This window comes from Hylobates moloch, unplaced genomic scaffold (genome assembly GCF_009828535.3).
Source record: "Hylobates moloch isolate HMO894 unplaced genomic scaffold, HMol_V3 SCAFFOLD_11, whole genome shotgun sequence".
In the NCBI taxonomy this organism is placed as follows: Eukaryota; Metazoa; Chordata; class Mammalia; order Primates; family Hylobatidae; genus Hylobates; species Hylobates moloch.
Window position 1 is genome coordinate 29,639,782 of NW_026652286.1, and position 21,049 is coordinate 29,660,830.

Consider the following 21,049-nt stretch of genomic DNA (forward strand, 5'->3'; position numbering starts at 1 on the left):
GAGGCCCGTGTCAGCAGAGGGGCCAAGTGCTACTGAATGTGAATGTGGATGATCATCTTTAATGTGGCCCCATGTGTTCTGTATTCCCGATACACAGTGCCATATTTTCCTTCAGATAAATTGAACTTAATTAACTCCCATCAGCAACACGACGCTGTCTGAGAAAAGCCATTTTATATGGAAATGTTCGTTGGATGACGATTTTCCAGTATTATTAACAGAATGAGCTCAGGGCCGTGCCCGGAGCGCCGAGGCTGCCCCGGCAGGAGTCGACGCTAACCAGCCTCCCCCATTCAGAGCCGCGAGGGGCAGGTTCCCGCTCCGTGCCAGGTGCAGAGGGCGACACCGGCGACGTGCCACTCCACTCGCCTCCCAAGGCGCCCCCTCAGATGTTTGCGAACGCACACCAAAGCGGGCTCAAGATAATTGCGCCTGAGACGCCTACCTCTCAGGCTCCATTTCCTGTTCCCGCAAATGGTGATGCCATCCCTGCCCTGTCAGCCCCTCTGGGCTGTCGTGGGCCTCCAAGGAGACAAAAACGCGAAGGAGCTTTGTGAACTGTGGCGCGCAGTGCACCTGCATGAAACATGAAATTATGACTAAAAATAAAGAGTACGAGGGGGGAAGAGCGAGAAGTTGAGAGGCCCAGCGAGACAGGAGGCTGCGGGCGGAGACGCTGCGGGCGGAGACGCTGCGAGCGCCGCCGGGGCGGGCTGACTGGGAGGCGGCTCCGGGGCTGTCGTCCGGCCCCGCCCACCACTGATCCCCAGTGGCCCGAGGGCGCGGCCGCACCCTCTCTCCCGGCCCGCGGGCCCTTTCCCACCACAGACCCCGCCCCGCGCCCTACCCGTCACGCGTCCAAGGTTCAGCCCCGGCACCCGGGGCTCCGGCGCCCACCCGTCCCCAGCAGGCCCCGCCCCCGTGCGGTCCCTCCCGGAAGCGCCGGCGGAGCGTCCTCGCATGGAGCGCGAGCCCAGCGCCTTGGAGGCCGCCCCCGCGGCGGCCGCGCTCTTCGCCTGGGTACGTGACTCCGCCCCCGGGCCAGTGCCGGCCCTGAGGGGCGCCGAGACTTGGGAGCTGCTGGCCGCGGCGTGGGCAGTTCAGGGGCTGGGCGGCCGAGGTCCGAGCCGGGCTCTGGGTTGAAGGATCCTGGGCTGGGAGCGGAGGAGGTGTGGGCGGGGAAGGAAGGGTCTTCGCGGTCGACTTAGGGGCCTGCGGGCTGGCGGGATCAGGGCGGGAGGGGCTGTGGCGCCGCGGGAAGAACCTGCCTCGGGGCAGAGCGTCTGGTTCCGCGAGAGCCCTCCCGCCCGAATAGCGCCTGGAAGACAGCGCGGAGGGCTCGGTAGAGAGGATCGCCCGGTCCCAGAGCCCCGTGGGGCCACCTGTGCCCCCCACCCTCCTGATGCCTGGAGGAGGGAGGCCCTGTCCCAGCCTGGCGAAAGCATCCTTTGGATGTGAGGCCTGCGGTGTTTGGCCGCGCACAAGGCACAGACCCTGCCTATTTGCTGACAGTCTGCTGTGACCGGTTCTTGCATGTTCTGGGGGAGTTGGGCTGCTGTTGGTTTGACGGGAGCATTGGGAGAGACAGGGTCATCTTGATGTGTGTCTGGGAGAGAGGAGGGTTCATGCACAGGAGCGTGGCAGGTGACCGACCAGCATGCACGGGAACAAGGAGTCCCTGCGTCTTGTGCTTCTTCATAGCACGTATCACAATTGTAATGATGTGTATAATTTATTATTAACGTCAATCTCTCTGGCTAGAAAGTAAGTGTGGTAAGAGTGGGTGCTGTGCCTGTCTTGTTCACGGTGCCTCTCTTGGTGTCTGGCACATTGTAGGTCCCCAGTAAATACTTGTTGATGAATGAATGAACGAGCATCTGTGTGCCTACCCATGTGCTGGTGTTGGGGAAATACACATGAGTGAAATACACGAGTGAAGGACTTCCAGCTCTTGTGTTGGGGGAGAGCAACATTATAACCTGTATTGCTGTTAAAATCAGTATTAATTGTCCAATTTTTAAAGAAGTAATGATCAGTACAAGGCGGCACTTGTTGAATGTGGGGCTGCAATTTGGCAGGAGGGAGAGCATGGCGTGGCCTGCGGTAGTCTGGCTGGCTGGGCGTCTTTGAGGTGGCCCGGGAGCTGCGGGTGGAGTTGGGGATTGAATGTGTTCTGTCTCTGGCTTTTTCCAGGCAGGAGACTGGCATCTGTGTGGACAGAGGAAGCAGAAATATTGTTTCAGTACAGACAAAGCCGAATATTAAAGGTTGTAAAATATGTTTAATAGGTTGTTGACACCCTTCTGCTGTGTTTGGAGGACTGATGGTGTGTTTTTCCTGCTGTATAATCTGAAACTGTGGGGGTGTGTTGGTCGGCTAGGGCTACCATAACAAAATACCACACAACAGAGGCTTAAACAACAGAAATTTATTTTCTCACAGTTCCAGAGGCTAGAAGGCCAAGATCAAGGTGTGAGTAGGTTTGGTTTCTCCCGAGGCCTCTCTCTGGCTTGCAGATGGCCGCCTTCTCACTGTGTCCTCACATGGCTTTTTTTCACTGTGTCCTCACATGGCCCTTTCTGTGTGCGTGAGCATCCCTGGTGTCTCTTCTTTTAAGGACACCAGTCATATTGGATTAGGGCCCCACCCTTATGACCTCATTTAACCTTAATTGCTCCTTTAAAGGCAATTAAGGTTAAATTACTGTATTTGCCCCTCTTTCCAAATACAGTAAGGTACTAAAGGTTAGGGCTTCAACACGTGAATTTTGGGGGAATAAAGTTCAGTTCACAGGACGGGGATTTACCTTGTTAGGTGTGTGTGTGTGTGTGTGTGTGTGTGTGTGCATGTGCACGTGTGATATGTCTGGAGTGTTTGCAAGGAAGAAAGGCGAACAACAGTTGTTATAGGTTGTGTTAAATTTCCCTTTGTCTTGCTTTATCTTGGATTTAGGGCCTCTTGCAGCATTACAAAAATTGGTACCATAATTTGAACCTCAGAGTGCCCACATGTCATGTTACTTTTCTCCCAGGTGTTCAGCAGCCTTGCACCCCTCGTAATGGGACAGCCACGGAGATCTCAGGGCTGACCAAGAAATCCTGTGCATATATACTCTATATTCCCTTTCATGCTGAGCAAGTCTTTCATAGGGTCTTACATTCATTCGCCATATAAATATATGTTCATCTTCTTTGGGCCAGCACAGTTTCAGATGCAGGGGAAACTGCAGTGAGCAAAGCAGAGTTCCTGCCCTCCTGGAGTTTAGTTTCTAGCAGGGGAGGTGTACAGTAAACAAGTAGACATATATAATGTAACATCAAGAAGTGGCATGAAGAAAAATAAAGCGGAAAATGAGTGATATGGGGATGCTATTTTAGATAAGGTCATACAGTTAACCACCTGCCAGGTAAGCTCTGGGCTGGTTCACTGTATGTCCTTTTTAAATTTTTTCTTAGAGACACAGTAAGGTATAGGAAAAGGTGCAGGGCATCAGACTTTTTGCCTACCCAGATGTAACTATGGAAAGTTACTTAACCTCTCTGAGCCTTAGTTTCTTCCTCTGTGAAATGGGAGTAATAATGTCCTTCTTAGCTGTTGTGAGGATTAAAGGCGAATGCACGGTATGGAGAGAAGCACTCAGTAATTGGTAGCTAATACTGCCCCTGTGGGCTTCTGGGACTTACGCCCCTGCTATGGCTTACTCCTCCATCTTTGAGTCCTTGCAGCCCAGGATGGTTGTGAAATAGACTACAGGGGGAAGGAGTATGTATGTATGTATGTATGTATGTATGTATGTATGTATATATTTGTTGTAATTATTTTACATCACTTTTCCTCATTCAGGTGTCTTCAAAAACAAACATATTTAAAAGATTTTACTTCTCATCTCCAGGAAGAACCAGCTAGGAGTAGGTACTTGAATAAATTATAAAGATTCTCTCTGCAGGTCCACAATCCCTTATCTTCAGTTCTGAATACAAAAAGCTCTGAAAACCCAAAACTTACTGGACATAAGGCCATTTATAGTCTTTGGCCACTTCTTATGAATATTTGTACTTTTTAATGCAGAAATATTATTGTTTTGCTTATGGGCTGCTGTCCTTGGACCTAGCATCAGTATATATGACATATATACTGTATTACTTTTCTAAAAGCTGTAATATTCTGAATCTGAAATACATCTGACTGTAAGCATTTCAGATTAGGGATTATGGACCTTTTTGTATAAAAAATAATAATAATAATAATAATAGACATATTGCCTGTCAAGGGGAAATAATAATAATAATAGGCATATTGCCTGTCGAGGGGAAATCTGTCCCCTTACTGGAATCTCACCGTGTGAATCTTGGAGTCAGATAGCACTGTACTTCAAAAGGCCTTTAGAGATCATTGCCAGCCTCTTTCACTGTACAAATGAAATGATGATGTGCCTTTCTTTAAGGCACAAAATCTTAGCCAACTTTGATTCCAGAGTCATTGTCAGTTTTCCCATCATGGGTTTGGGGAGGAGAAACAACTAATTCCAGGATGTTGCCCCCCCATTTTGATGCCATTTCTCTCCCATTTTTTTCTTTCCTTAGCTTCCCTAGATAGTTAGCTTTTATCGGAAGGAACCCCTGTGCTGTCTCCCAAAGGCAATACATGGGGGCTGGAGCATAAGAAGGGAAAGATGAGGAATATCACTGGCTGAGTTGTGGATGCTGAGGACTCTTCTCGTATGGAAATCATGGTGTTCTGAGGATGGGGCCTCCATCTAAATGTGGGTTGCATATAACAGCCGTTAAGAATGAGCCCAACAGGTCATTTCCTCTTTAGTCAGTTTACCACTTGACAAAGGAAGGGTAAGATTTACATTCCCAAATGCTCCAGAGTCTTTCGGTGAGCGAATTATTATTATTTTTCTTTTCAGATTTTGGGGAAGGGATTTGAGGAGGGAAGAAAGGAGTTGGGGTAAGGGTGTTTCTAAGTCTGAAACTCTCTCTGTCCTGAGCTGTCCCCATGATTACTCAAGGACAAGGGGAGACAGTTTTGCCCACAGCTCCAGAGACGCAGATAACAAAGGAATGACCTTCATTTTTCTTCAGGCTGGCCCCTGTAGGGGTCTGTGAGCAGCTTCTACTGGAACTTTGTTTTGATTCTGTGTCCATATTTATAATTTATTTGAAACGTGCTGGGTAGTGTTCTCATTTGGGGGCTGAAGTTCAGCTAGGGAAAGCAGTGAGGTGGCATGGGTGCAGGAGGAGGGGATAAGGAGAGATACGAGATACTCCTGCCAAGGACTCGCAGCCAGGAACTCTCTCTAGAGAAGAGAAGCCCCTCCTCCTCAAGAGGCTGTCTTATTCTCAGTCAGAAGAACCTTGATTTAGGATATGGCCTCTCTTTTCATGGCCACCCTAAGAGGAAAGGCCGCTTTACCCCATTACCTCCGGAGGGTTGGGCTAGGCCAAGGACCTCATAGGACTCATGTCCCCTCCAGCCATGGCTAGCATTGCCACTTTACCTTCTGGGGCCTGAGGTAGAAAAAAGTGTGGTTTCTTCAGCTGCTGCAGGAGGCCAAGCAGGGCATTTGTCCCTTGCCCCAGTAAATTAAGCCTGCCAGGGTGCCTACCTAGGAACTTTCCTGTACATGAATTTCCTCCGGTGTTATGGTCATGAGTCCTTACTAATGGGATTACAGATCAGGAGTGGGGAGACAGGGTTACGTGTTGTTTTCTGGTGCTTTGTTATTATATATTTGAATAAACAGTGCTGTGAGTATTTGCCATGAAGGAGCTAAAAATTTTTTTTTAAAAAAAGAATGAGCCTAAGAAATCTCATCTGTTATAGGCTCTGAGAGCTACGTCAGGGTGAGAAAGACAGAGACAGGTAAATAGACATCGACAGTTGTGGTTCCCACACTTTTTCATCCTTGGCTTATTCATCCCTAGGGTGCAAATAGCTATGGGCAACTTGGCCTCGGCCATAAGGAAGATGTGCTGTTGCCCCAGCAACTGAATGACTTCTGTAAACCCAGGAGTGTCAGGAGGATCACAGGAGGAGGGGGCCACTCTGCAGTTGTCACAGGTAATTTCCTTCAAAAGTAGATAGTCACTCATTTTCTTATTTAGATGTTTTCCCGTGGATATGATATTGCCATCTTTCATCCTTTTGTATTTTGCAGAGGAAAATAATGTATTTTTGTGAAACATTTTTGTGAAAGAGCTGCATTACCATCAGAAGATCCTAGATTTTCAGGGCTAGAAGGACTTCAGAGATCTTCTAGGCCACCCCTTTCCCCGACCCCCTCCATTATACAAATGAAACTCAGAAAGGAACACTGATGGCTTAACATCACAAGGCAAATTAGTGGCAGAGTTACAATGTATATTTTACACCATAGGAGTTAGAAGTCTTTGTAATTAGATTGGATATTCCTTGAGAGCAAAAACTTTGTTATTTCCCTTAATCTTCCCTTACTGTATCTAGGATAGCACTTAACAAGTAGTACAAGTGCTACAATGTTGTAAAGGGGGTCATATTGCATCTGGTTGAGAACATGAGCTCTGAAATCAAATCTCTGGGTTCAGATCCTGGTTCTGTGACTTATTATCTATGTGACCTTGGGCAAATAGCTACAGTTTCTGAATCGATTACTTGAGGATAATAATGGTGGGTGAAGAGAACCAGTGAGTTAGCAGGGCTCCATTCCGACTGTCAGGGGTCCTTGGTGCTTTTCCCTTTATGGACCCCTTCCTTTGTAAAGAAATAAAATTATATTTTACAACTGTGTTGGTATAAAGGTGGATATTAATATAATCCACTCTGGATTTAGTGTTACATATGTATTGTTACTATATTATCTTTTTCTCATTTCAAAATAACGAAAAATTAAGCCACTCTGTGGGCCTCTGAAAGCATTGTGGGCCCTAGACACTGTGCCTAAAGGATAAGTCTGCCCTGCACAAAAAGCTCTTAAAACAGTACCTGGCACGTTCTCAGTGTTGAATAAATGTTGGCTTTTTGTTCCAGTAGATGCTCAGTTTGGTGATTGATTGACCACTGCTGCAAGACTTGAAGTTTCTACGTAGATATTAGTTTGAGGCGCTTGGCCTTGTGTTGTTTGCTCCAGAACACATGAACATACACAGCTTATTAACTTCGATGGGAAAAAAGTTATTGGTCTGAGACTCCAAATAATTAGTGAAATCTTTTTGTCCATTTTGCAGTTGTGTTTTTACCTGTGCACACTGTCACTGATTTTTTTATATTTTGCAGATGGAGGAGACCTCTTTGTTTGTGGCCTGAACAAAGATGGGCAACTGGGGCTTGGTCACACAGAGGATATCCCATATTTTACCCCCTGCAAATCCCTCTTTGGCTGTCCCATCCAACAGGTGGCCTGTGGCTGGGATTTTACCATTATACTCACAAGTGAGTTCACTCCTAGGTAAATTTTTATCACCACAAAGGATTTGGGTGAGAACAGTATGATGGTGGTGACTGCAGATTAAATGAAAGCCTCTTTGTTGTTTAAAAAGCACACACAAGGCCGGGTGCAGTGGCTCGCAATTGTAATCCCAGCACTTTGGGAGGCCAAGGCGGGTGTATCACTTGAGGTCAGGAGTTTGAGACCACCCTGGCCAACATGGTAAAACCCCGTCTCTACTAAAAATACAGAAATTAGCCAGGTGTGGTACCCCATGCCTATAGTCCCAGCTACTCTGTAGTCCCAGCTATTTGGGAGGCTGAGGCAGGCGAATCACTTGAACCTGGGAGGTGGAGGTTGCAGTGAGCTGAGATTGCGCCACTGCACCCCAGCCTGAGCGACAGAGCAATAATCCATCTCAAAATAAATAAAAATAAATAAAAAGCACACACAAATTTTCCCTCTGGTTGTCAAGGAAAGTTATGGACTACCTTTTCTAAGGAGAGTTTAACAGTAAAGGAGACTGGGATTGGGGTGGAAAACTTTAGTCAGAGAGCGGGGAATAGACTAGATCACTAGTTGTGGCCACTTCCTGTCCCAAAAGTTCATGATAGCCGCGTGCCTTGGGTAGCTGGCCAGTAGCCAGCAGTGGCAGCAAAGGGTTACTTACGGGGAATGTGGTAGGAGAATATGAGACAATAGTGGTTGCCAAATCAGTGATGGCAGCCTTTTTCCCACTGTGGGATTTTTTATTTTTATTTCTTTTTAATAAATGGTGTTGAGCAGATCTGTTTGGTCTTTGTGAAGCCAGGTAGCAGGATAGGATATGGCCAGAGGGTTATTAGAATAATGCACTTGGGAACAGCCAGCAGTAGTTACTTTGTCAGCTGACGTCTGTTCCCTTGAAGCAGTTTTTTTTTTTTTTTTTGAGACGAAGTCTCGCTTTGTCACCCAGGCTGGAGTGCAGTGGCGCGATCTCGGCTCACTGCAAGCTCCGCCTCCCAGGTTCACGCCATTCTCCTGTCTCAGCCTCTCCGAGTAGCTGGGACTACAGGCGCCCGCCACCACGCCCGGCTAATTTTTTTGTATTTTTTTAGTAGAGACGGGGTTTCACCGTGGTCTCGATCTCCTGACCTCGTGATCCGCCCGCCTCCGCCTCCCAAAGTGCTGGGATTACAAGCGTGAGCCACCGCGCCCGGCCCCTTGAAGCAGTTTTGACCTCTCTGTTCAGCTTTGCTCTGTCTAGCTGGCCATTCTGGATTTAAAGGACCATCTGTGGTTTCTGACCAGGCTCCCTCTTTGCCACGGTCCTCTGGTAAAGGCATCTTCTGTCACTCTCCTGTCATAAACCCTTGTGGATTCTCCCAGACATAGCTCAGATTCCTAGCTTTGTAGCGTTGGCCTTCTGTAACTGTTCCCTAGCTATCTTTGTGCCTTGTCTCTTATTCTCCACACTCCTCATACTTTTCTTTCTAGTCATACCAAGCAGTATATGCTCTTCTGTCTGTCTGGACCAGCCCCTCTTGTCTATTTGATAGACTCGAATCCCAGCTTTAAAACCCTGCTCAAGTGTCACCATCCTTCTCTGTGGAGGGGTTCTGTAATATGTGTTGAATTTGATGGTAATTATCAGAATCTAAATAATAACTATGATTTATAAAGGGTTTATTGTGAGCCTATGTTTTGGATTGTGAGGAGTCAGTAGATAATGCTCTTTCCTGCTCACATTTGGAGGCAGTTGTGAGAAAAGCACAGAGAAGTCAGTACTGGAGATTAAAAACTATTGGCTTTTCACTGGTAAAGGCTAAATTGGAGAACAGGATTAATTGTGAGACCAGTGGTCCTAATATTCTTCTGGTCCAAACTTACCCCCAAATCGCTAGGCTTTCCCCACAGGGAAATGCTTCCTATGTGTCAGCCTAGAATGACTGAGAGGGAGGCGCCAAGCCACACATGTCCTGTCCCGTCTCCTAAACTCACCAGTTGGTTACATGACTGCTGTCCCCTACAAAGCAGTGAGGATGGGGAAGGGCAGGGAGAAAAGCTGGAGTGTTTTACTAATGGAAATTTTGTCACATGGAAACATGAAAAGTGAGAAATTACTATCCTCCCATCCCAATACTAGACACTGAGTTAAGTGTTCTACACAGATAATCTGTTATTAATGAGAGAATAGAATAGACAATCTGTGTAGAGCGCTTAACCTGGTGCCCAGTGTTTTCATTCCCAGAGGAATAAAAGCAGCGAATATGGTCTGAATGCACTGAAGCACTTCCCCTCATCCCCTTTGCATCTCTCACCCTGCAGCATTTACCCATTGGTCACAGACATCTTACTTCATAGATTTGCAATTTAAGTATTTGTATTTTGCAGAAAATGGTCAAGTTCTGTCATGTGGATCCAACTACTTTGGCCAGTTAGGAGTTCCTCATGGACCTCAAAGATGTGTGGTTCCCCAGGCCATTGAGGTGAGGACAGTTAATATTTAGCTTGCCCATGACCTGTTAAAGTGTTTCCAAGGTATTAGCCTATCTCTCCCCAGAATAAAAGGCTGTCACGATCCCTGAAAACCCATGGAGTAGGAGAATTTGAGTTGAAAAATAGGTGCTTCTGGGAAAAATTAAGTTGGGAGGTAGACGCTGTGAATGAAAACCTCTGTTAGTTTTCATACACTTCATATGAAGTTTTGTGAAATAAAACAATAAAAGTAATACATCTTATAAGGATATTGATGGCATTTTACAGTTCTAAAGTTAGTAATAATGGAAATTATGTTAGAAATAGGTCCAGATAGAAGTTATTTGTCGAAAGACACTAAGCTGGGCAAATGGTATAGGCCAGTGCTAGCCAGTAGAAATATAATATGAGCCATATGTAATTTAAAATTTTCTAGTAGCCCCATTTAAAAAAGAAACAGGTGAAATTAATTTTTAAAATAACAGCATTATTGAGCTATAATTCACATACCATAAAATTAACCCCTTTAAAATGTATATCCACAGAGATGAGCAACCAATATCATTATCTTATTTTAGAACATTTTCATTACCACCAAAAGAAACTATGTACTTAATAGCAGTCAATTCCTATTCTCCCTTCCCCTCAGCCCCTGGTGAGTACTAATCTACTTTTTGTCTCTGTAGATTTGCCTGTTATTTCAGCATGTTATCAGTATAAGGTTATTTTTTGTTTTTGTTTTTATTTTTGAGGCGGAGTCTCGCTCTGTCGCCCAGGCTGGAGTGCAGTGGCGCGATCCTGGCTCACTGCAACCTCCGCCTCCTGGGTTCAAGCAGTTCCCTGCCTCGGCCTCCCGAGTAGCTGGGATTACAGGTGCCTGGCACCATTCCCAGCTAATTCAGTATAAAAATTATTAACAAGATATTTTATACTGATTTTGTACTAGGTCTTTGAACTCTGGTGTGCATTTTTTACTTACAATATGTCTCAGTTTAGTGTAATCACATTTCAAGTTTTCAAGCGCTATGTGTAGGTAGTGGCTACCATATTGGACAAAACAAGTGTTAAACAGGACTCTTGGCTCTAGTTCACAGCTCTTTACTTCAGTGCATCATACTTAAAATTACTCCTTTTTGTGAAGTTTATATTGTAAGTGATCATAATAGGAATATAGAATTTTTAAAGAAATATGCTTGAATCAAAAATGAGTTTTACCACCTAAGCTGCCCACTCCGGTCTAATTTCCCTAAACTCTGATTAATAGTGGGAGATGTTTTTTCCCTAGAGAAAGCTTGGGTCTGCCCCTGCCAGCTTGCTGAACTCAGTTATTAGTCTGTGGACTGTTATTTGGGGTCATGGTTCCCGTGGTATGCACAATGTCTAGGCTCTGTAGTCCCTGAAGGAAGTATTATAGCTCCCAATTGCAAATAGATGGCCTTGTAAGCACCTACATGTAAGTTACAATTAATTTAGCTTAATTATACTTTATATAATTAAGGAATAGAGGAACAATGGTTAAAATATGTTGGATGACAGAATCAGAAGGTAAAAACATTTTGACAGGTGATATTCTATGCAACAATAGGAGCAATGTGCCAAAGAGAAATTTAATAGAAATTCATTCATTTGTTTAATGACAACCGTTTTGTGTAGGTACTATGTTTAGGCAGTGGGAGCAAAGTTGAATAAGACCTGTCCTAGCAGTTGAGAGCTTTATAGTTTGGTAGGACATGATAGGCACATAAATACTTAAATGTAATACCATGTCAGAACTATGACAGATGCATGTATATCCCCAAAGGAGGGAGTTTTGAGCATCTAGGGGAAGGCGGGGTGAGAAGAGGTTTAAGCTAAGTCTCAAAAGTTAAATAGAGGTTTACCTGTCTTGGGATAGGAGTATGCTCAGAGTGGGTGCAAAAGAAGAACATTCTAGGCAGAAGGAACCATGTAAGCAAAGGTGCAACAGAATAAAACAGGAGAGTTTGGGATATCGTAAGTAGTTTAGTATGGTTGGAATATAAGGAAGAGGTGGGAGTTCCAGGGTAGAGTGGGTGGGAATGGGGCAATCAGGGTGGTTGTATGTGACACATGGTAAGAACAGCACGGTAGGGAGGTCAGATAGGAAGATGGATTGAAGGAAGATTACTTAGGAAACTCTTGCTAACAATCCAAATGAAATGATTGTGGCTCAAACTAAAGCAGCAACAGTTAGGATGGAGAGTAAGAGGTGGAGGTGAGTGGTGTTAAAGAGACTGAAGTCACATGTAAAGCCCTTCAGTTAGTTTTTTGGGGAAAAACAAAAGGAAAATATAAAGGACAGTATGTTCAAATTGTATTAACACTAAGATTTGATCTTCTCGTAAGCTGATGTGATTGTGGACTCCATTGACAGAAGTATAGTTTCCAGAAGAAGGAAGGCCAGAGCTTAGCCCTTTCTGCTGTTCAGCCTGCATCTGGGATGTTGTGTTTTGTTGTGGATTTGGTGCTTAGGCCCTGGGCATAAAGGTATATAAGACTGAGGTCCTGCCCTTGAGGGTCCTAAAGTTTAGAAAGACACTGTGGACCTGTAAATAAACAAATGTGATAAGCCTTAATGGGGTTATGATTATGCTATAGAGTTCCTTTAAAAGAGAAAGATTGAACAACTAGAGCATATTTAGAGAAGTGAAGACCAGGAGGGGAAGGGAATTTGAAACCCAGTGATGGCTGATGAATGGGGGATATTTGCTTTGAAGAAAAGATCTTCATTAGTTATCTATTGCTGTGTAACAAATTACTGCAAACCTTAGCAGCTTAAAACAGCAAACATTTATTATGTCACAGTTTCGGAGAGTCAGGAATTTAGGAACAGCTTAGCTGGTCTCTCACGAGGTTGCAGTAGAGATGTTAGCTGGGTCTGCTTGCAATCTCCGTGGACCTGTAAATAAACAAATGTGGTAAAGCCCTAATGGTTTCATGTTCCTTGCCATGTGGACCTTTCTATTGGACTTTTCAGACATAGCATCTGGTTTCCCCCAGGAGTGATGAGAGAGAGAGAGGGAGAGATGCTAAGCAGGAAGCCTTAGTGCCTTTTTTCGCCTAGACTCTGAGTCACTCATTGCTGCTTTATTCTCTTTATTAAAAGCATGTCACTAAGTCCAGCCCACACAAGGGGAGGGGTATTAAGCTCCACATCTTGAAGGGAGGAGTAGCAAAGAATTTGAGGACCTATTTTTAAAACCACTACAAGATGTCTTAGAGAGGACATGACAACTGTCTTCAAATATTTGGAAAGCATTGTCAGAAGCTGCAGGCAGATAGGTTTGGTTCCACCTAAAGAGATAAATGGAACTGTGCAAAGGTGGAACAGGCACCTGGGGAAATGGCGATCCCTATGTCACTAGGGGTAGGTGTTTGGCAGGAGTTGGGTGACCACTTGGTGGGGATTGGACTAGATCATGTTGGGAAACTTTGAGCCCTTGGTAAATAAAGTCTTACTGGCACACAGTCATGCTCATTCATTTATGGAAGTCTAGAGCTGCTTTTATGTTACAATGGCAGAGCTAAGTAGTGTGACAGAAACTGTGGCCTGTAAAACATTTACTGACTGTCCCTTTACAGAAAACGTTTACTAACTCTTGGACTAGATGACCTTAGAAGTGCCTCCCAGCCCTGAGAATTGTTGTCATATGGTATTGTGATATGGTATTTTAAAAGATATATATTTTTTATTTTAGGGATAAATATAGAGGTATTTATGGGTGGAAATATTGGGGGGAGTGGTTGCTTTAAACCAGTCAGACCCATAATGAGGACCGTACTGCATTGTATTTGGTATAAATTACATAAAATTTTGTAGATGGATGGTTCTGAGATATAAATCCTTTTCTTTATTTTGACAGCTCCATAAAGAGAAGGTTGTTTGTATTGCTGCTGGACTGAGACATGCATTAGCTGCTACAGGTGATCATTTTATCTTTTTTTTTTTATTTTTATTTTTAATAATTTTTAGAGATGGGGTCTCACTCTGTTGCCCAGGCTGGAGTGCAGTGGCTTGATCATAGCTTGCTGTAGCCTTGAACTCCTGAGCCCAAGCTGTCTAACTGCCTCAGCCTCCTGAGTAGCTAGAACTATAGGTGCATGCCACCATGCCCTGCTACTTTTTAAGATTTTTTTGTAGAGACAGGGTCTCGCTATGTTGCCCAGGCTGGTCTTGAATTTCTGGCCTCAAGCAATCCTCCCGCCTTGGCCTTCCAAAGTACTGGGATTACAAGTGTGAGCCACTGTGCCCAGCCTGCCCCCCGCCTTTTAAAATAGGTCTATAATAAGAGGAAACTTAACTTTAGGAGAAAAACCATTTAGGGAATATTTCAAAGGGTCCTGCTGCATTGTGGTTCTGATGAAAAGGAGAGAACATAAGGCAGAAGTCATGTGGGAAAGACATTAGCAGGTAGAGAGGAAGGAAATGAAGTTTTCTAGCTCTTTATGTTCTAGGTATGATGCTAGGTGCTATTTATTTGATTATTTAATCCTCACAACCAGGAAGTGATGCGAGTTACATTTTACATGTGAAGAAACTGAGGCACAGAATTAAAGTGCTTGTGTAAGCTTACACAGGGAGTGACGTAGAGCTGGGATCGGAGCCTGGGATGGTTTGGATCCTAAGGCTCATATTCTTTGCAGGGAACTGCACTGCCTTCCTAATGGATTTTAATGTTTATTAATTTAAAAGCTTTAAGTGAGCTTGTCTCCTATACTGTGAGTGGGTGATGGGACTGACAGTCTGTGTGTGAGGGAGACAGGGAGGTGGCGTGTGGGAAGAACAGTGACCCTTTTATCTCTCTCCTTTTCATTTTTTCTGCTCTTACTCCTTTTGAACTGAAGGACAGCACTAATTGGCTGTGGCAGCTGAGGTTCAGGTGTTTCGTGAGTCCAGTTGTGGAGTGGAGGAAGGAGAGAGGAGGTGAAGAAGAGCTCAATGCAGACTGTGCTGATAGTCCTGGGCTTAGCATTGATTATACTTAAAAAAAAATTCAACTTTTTATTTTGAGATAATTGCAGATGCACATGCAGCTGCAAAAATAAAACAGACCCTGTGTGTTCTTTCCCAGTTTCTCCTAATGGTATCTTGCAAAACTATAGTACAATAACATAATGAGGCTATTAACATTGATACAGTCAAGATATAGAACAGTTCCATTACCACAGGGATCCTTCCTGTTGCCTTTTTATAGCCACACCTATTTCTACCTGCCTATAACCACTTCAGCCCTAGGCTAAGCACTCTTCTGTTCTCCATCTCTATGATGTTGTCATTTCAAAAATGTTATATAAATGGTATCATACAGTATATAACCTTTTGAGGTTGGCTTTTTTCACTCAACATAATTCCTTAGACATTCATCCAAGTTGTGTATATCAGTAATTCATTCCTTTTCATTGCTGAGTAGTATTTGTTGGTATGGATGTACCACAGTACTAATCTGTTAGGGCTGCCATAACAAAATACCACAAACTGGGAGGCTTAAAGAACAGACAATTATTTTCTCACCATTCTGGAGGCTAAAAGTCTTAAGATTATTGTGTTGTCAGGATTGGTTTCTCGTGAGTTTTTTTTTTCCTGGCCTGTAGGTGACCACCTTCTTGCTTGGTTCTTGCATGGCCTTTTTTGGGTGTGCCTGTGGAGAGGGAGAGATCTCTGATGTCTCTTCCTCTTTTTATAAGGACACCAGTCCTATTAGATTAAGGCCCTACACATATGACCCCCTTTAACTTTTATTGCATTCCATAGCCCCCATCTGCAAGTCTAGTTACAGTGGGCATTAGGGTTTCAACAATTTCAACATCTGAATTTTAGGGGGATACGGTTCTTCCCATGCCTATGTATATACACGCACACATACACATATACACACACACACATAAACATATATATGTATTTACACACACACTCACACATGCATATATATACATATATGTGTGTACGTATTTTTAAGATAGGGTCCCCCCATGTTGTCCAGGCTGGGGTGCAGTGGTGTGTTCATGGTTCACTGCGACCTCAAACTTCTGGGCTCAAGCGATCCTCTAGATTCAGCCTTCCAAACAGCTGGGACTACAGATATATGCCACCACACTCAGCTAATTTTTAAATTTTTATTCTTGTAGAGATGGGGTCTTGGTATGTTGCCCAGGCTTGTCTTGAACTCCCAGCCTCTGACAGTCTTCCTGCCTTCTCCCAAAGTGTTGGGATTACAGGTGTGAGCCTCTGTGCCCAGCCTGAATGAGGTCTACATATTGTAATTAGTTGATATGTATCACAAGTCTTTCTTTTTTAAAAAATTATTTTTTTCTTAATTTTATCATGGTAAAATATACGTAGTATACCGTTTATTATCTTAACCATTTTTAAGTGTATTGAGTACATTCATATCATTATGCAATCACCACCACCATCCATTTCCAGAACTTTTTGTCTTGCAAAATTGAAACTCTATACCCATTAAACAATAACTCCCCATTCCCCACTCCACTGGCCCATGGCAGTCACTATTCTACATTCTGTCTCTATACTTTTGACTACTGTAAGTCCCTCATCTAAGGAGAATCATACAGTATTTGTCTTTTTCGTGACTGGCATATTTCACTTAGCATGATGTCCTCAAGGTTCATCCATGGAGTAGGATATGTCAGCGTTTAGGTACTTTCTAAAGTGGATAATATTCCGTTGTATGAATATATCATGTTTTGCTTACCATTCATCTGTCAGTGGACATTTGAGTTGCTTCCATGTTTTAGCTATTGTGAATAATGCTGGTATGAACATGGGTGTACAAATATCTCTTCAAGATCCTGCTTTCAATTATTTTGGATGTATACCCAGAAGTAAAATTATTAGTTCATATGGTAATTCTATTTTTAATTTTTCTGAGGAACTACCATACTATTTTCCACAGAGGTTGTACCATTTTGTTTCCACCAGGAGTGCACGAGATTCCAGTTTTTCCAAAAACTCACCAACACTTGTTATTTTCTGGTTTTTAAAAATAGTAGCATCAAAATGTGTACGAGGTGATATCTGTTTTCATTTCCCTGATGGTTAGCAATGTTGAGCATCTTTTCATGTTTTTACTGGACATTTGTGTATCTTCTTGGAGAAATGTCTATTCCCATCCTTTGCACTGCGCCCTCCTCCCTCGCTTTTTTTGTTGAGACAGCGTCTCATTCTGTTGCCCAGGCTAGAGTGCAGTGGCGTGATCTTGGCTCACTGCAGCCTCCAACTCCCAGGCGCAAATGATCTTCCCACCTCAGGCAGCTGGGACTGCAGGTGTACACCACCATGCTTGGCTAATTTTTAAATTTTTTGTAGAAATGAGATCTCACTATATTGCCCAGGCTGTTCTCAAACTCCTGGGCTCAAGCAATCCTCCCATGTCAGCCTCCCAAAATGCTGGGATTACATCTTTGCCCATTTTTTAATTGAGTTGTTTCTTTTGGTTGTTGAGTTTTCGGAGTTCTTTATATATTCTGGATATTAATCTCCTGTCAGCTATCTGAAGTTTCTTACAAAGTTTTTGCTCTTTTTTTTTTTTTTCCTCTTGAAGTCAATTTGTTGAAGAGATTGTAAGTTTTTATTTCAACACTGTGCTTTGCTCACATTGTGCTCAGTGGTCATAGCTTATTTTTCACAAAACAGGCTTGTCTGTTTATAGCCTAAAAAAGGACTGCTGTTTATAGGATACTCCCAAAGGAGCGGAACCTTAATGTTGCTGTTGGGTGATGGATCCTAGTTTCACACACCTGACTGTAGATCAAATATCTAGAATTTCATCTTTGCATTTGTGTGAGGTTTATGAGGTTCAGAACATAGGTACATGAATTAGATTCAGTGGGCATGAAAGTAAAAGGCCATTCCACTGAAATCATGGCTATTAAGAAGCTATCTTGCAGTCATAAATATGTGTTTACTTGGCAATTAGGAATCTTTGAATTCATCTTGGTGTCGTGGAAAGGGCACTACATTAGGTGTTAGGAGAGCTGAGTCCTGGCATTTTCTCTGCTGTTATCTTCCTGCCTGAGGAGACAAATCACATCCTCTCTTCAGGGCCTCAGTTTTCTCATCTGCTGAATGTGAGGAATGGATTTGATGATCTTCAAGGTTCTTTTCTGCTTTGTCTGGGGTCTGAGTTGTCTTTTCAGGTTAATCATGAATAAGGTGTCATTCCACTGATTTGACTCTGGAGGAGTGTCCTGGAACTTTTCGTAGGAAGTTATGTGATATTGGAATTTGCTTTGTTGGTCTTAGTCTGTCCTGAAGACTGGATTTGTGATTGGCTTGGTGGTAATCCCTGGACCAGTTATAGGACCTCTTGAAGCAATTGAGCTTCTCCAAAACACTCATATTAATTGAGAAAGAATTGGGAATTTCTCATAGCAGTGAGGTTGAAAGAGCAATCTAGTCTTACCCTGATGTGCATCTTCTCTGTTTTCTCTTCCATTCTGTTGGGAAGCGAGTGGCAGCGTGTTCCAGTGGGGGACTGGTTTGGCATCATGTGGACGACGGTTGTGCCGTGGGCAGTCTCTTCCATTGTTTTTCACAGCAAAGGAACCAAGCAGAGTGACAGGTAAGATGCTTCCTTCTTTAGTCCTATATTTGTTCTTTGTCAGGAAGTAGAGACATAAACATGCAGAAGAGGATTAAATGGATTTTTGATTTTGCTATTTCTTGGTCTCTCTAACTTTCTCTATTAGTTGGTCTGTTAATCTTGCTGGCATTGTTTTTTGGCCCAGTAGAAGCAACCCTCTTTGCTGCCAGAGTTTGGAACTGATTGAGGCATAGATGCAGGTCAGGTAGGTGGAGATTGAAATGGTGACTCTAGAACTGTTAAAAGCTAGGTTGGAAGACATGATTAGAGGCTCACTATGACTATATATTGTCTTCAAACCCCTAATTCTGAATCTCAGATTGAATTTACCCACCAAGCACTGGGGTAGCTGTATAGAGTTGGCCCTGCTAAACTTAACGCCTGACCAAGAGGACATGAGGATGTACCCTCTCTTCAGGCAGGCACACCCCAAAGAGAGAACCCAGGAGGACTGTGCCTTGCATGGCCAGTTCCTTCTCCCAAAAAGGAAGCAGGAGTGAGTGAGGATGTAGACAGAGGGGCCAGGAGTGTTCCCACAGGGAAATCTCTCTACGCGAAAATACGAGTAGGTAACATGTGTTCTGCCCATATGTCTGTTGGTCATTTGGTCTGTATTTTCTCCTTCCTTTTCTTCTCCCCACCCTTCTTCCCCTGTCTCTCTCTCTCTTTCTTTCTCTCTCTGCTCTCCTTGTGGGCCTTTCTCCCTCTGTATACAGCACCATGTCTCCATTTCCTCCTCTTCTCCCTTTTCTGCTTTCTCACTCTTCTACTTTGTGACTGAGTTTGCCCAGGCTTGGCTGTAGGAAAAACTTGTATAGGAGACTTGTAACTACTTCTTCTGTTGCCTGGAACAAATCAGGGATTTTCGAGGGTGGTGGGAAGGGGTAGGGGAAGAATAGGAAAGGGTGGGTTGCAGTGGGAGTGATGTAATTGGGTGTTGAGATCATTCTGATTTTTCTAAGTCCTGGAGGTGTTGTCTTTCAGCTAGGGGTGGGCTTAGCTTCCCTGAAACCCATGGGTTGAGCTGGGGAAGGTACTCTCTATAGAAAGGAGAAGGAGCATTGGATGTGGGACAGGTAGTCCACTTCACATGACATTAGAAACATGTATAATGTAAACTTGGACTTCTCAAACGTTTTTGTCTTCTTCATCAAGGTATTCACTTCTCCCCAGGCATATCCTGCCTTCTCATTTCTCTGTGCTTATGGGCAAACTGTTACCTCTGCCTGAAATGCCTTTTCCTTTGTGTTCCCTCTGGGAAAAATTCTAAGAATTTTTTTTTTTTTTTTGAAATGGAGTCTTACTCTGTCGCCCAGGCTGGAGTGCAGTGGCGCGATCTCGGCTCACTGCTAGGTCCGCCTCCTGGGTTCATGCCATTCTCCTGCCTCAGCCTCCCAAGTAGCTGGGACTACTGGCACCTGCCACCACGCCTGGCTAATTTTTTTGTATTTTTAGTAGAGACGGGGTTTCACTGTGTTAACCAGGATGGTCTCGATCTCCTGACCTCGTGATCCACCCGTCTCGGCCTCCCAAAGTGCTAGGCCTAGCTCAGATACACCTTTCTCAGTAAAGACCTTTTCTTTTCTAGTGTTCACTGCATTAACTTCACATGTATGGATAGCACAATATACTGTATTATTACGAATTGTTTGTATGTTTTCTCATATGCTAAAGATTACAAACTTTTAAAGAGTGGAAACGGTGTGTCATTTTGCTCTATATTTTAGCACAGGACCTGTTATTAGAGGGAAAAAATGTTTTTTATTTTATTTCATTTAAACAACCTGTTTGGCATCTGTTTGGGTGGGGCACAGCTTAGATTCAGAGTTGGTTTTGGGGGAATTCTCTGATGAGACATTAGAATGGATCATCAACTTCCAGTCCTCAAAGTCTTTCACTTTTCGTCCTCCCGTACTCACCTCATTGCCAAAGGTTCTGGAGCTGGAACCCTGGCTGTCCCCTCCTCACCTGGCCATTAGGGGCCCAGTACTTCCTCTCTGGTGAACGTGGGTGAAAACATCTGCTTTGTCCTGTTATCATTCCAGAGGACACTTGAAGGTGTGAGGGCCATTTTATTACAACAGTTACTAATTTAAAAGAAGTGTCAGAAAAAAAAGTTACAGAATAAGTCGGCATCTATCTGCATGCTAGACTGCATGTCATCACAGGCTGGCTCCACTTTTAGCAGTGTAATTAAGGAAGGAAAAGTGCTGAATTTGGAGAAAGAAGCCCAGTTCAGAATCTGGTTCTGACTGTGTGTTCTTAGGAGGCTTGGGTTATTTAAGTGCCTGCATGTGATAGCAGCTGAATGTATGAGATGTCATTGCTGTAGACCCACTCAACTGCTGGAGTTAGGAAATAGACACACAGACACACACACATGCACACACATTTTTACATACACACACCTGTAACTATCTGTCTCTACTAGAAATCATGAATTTACACTGATTTTTCCAATTACTATCCAATATTACATGGTTGATTATAGCCTTTCCCCTTTTCGTATCTATACCTTTCCTCCCCTCTTTGATAGTGATGAATCTGGCTCCTTTATCCTGAA

The 21,049-nt window shown here is 43.9% G+C and overlaps 1 protein-coding gene across 6 annotated transcripts in view; it reads left to right on the top strand.

Moving 5' to 3' along the window:
• Nucleotides 1-842: 842 nt before the first annotated feature.
• The window catches only part of SERGEF (secretion regulating guanine nucleotide exchange factor), a 249,901-nt gene continuing 229,694 nt past the window's right edge, over nt 843-21,049 (top strand). For 3 of the 6 annotated variants that reach the window (XR_009215669.1, XR_009215670.1, XM_058446760.1), the window contains exons 1-6: nt 843-1,020; nt 5,931-6,066; nt 7,258-7,413; nt 9,782-9,876; nt 13,747-13,807; nt 18,352-18,465. Coding sequence is in view for 4 of the 6 variants with exons in the window: in XM_058446760.1 (XP_058302743.1) it covers nt 961-1,020; nt 5,931-6,066; nt 7,258-7,413; nt 9,782-9,876; nt 13,747-13,807; nt 18,352-18,465 (622 nt within the window). In the remaining 2 variants the exon portion in view is untranslated. The remainder of the gene's footprint in view (nt 1,021-5,930; nt 6,067-7,257; nt 7,414-9,781; nt 9,877-13,746; nt 13,808-18,351; nt 18,466-21,049) is intronic. The other 3 variants (XM_058446761.1, XM_032166484.2, XM_058446759.1) reach the window with 3 other exon arrangements.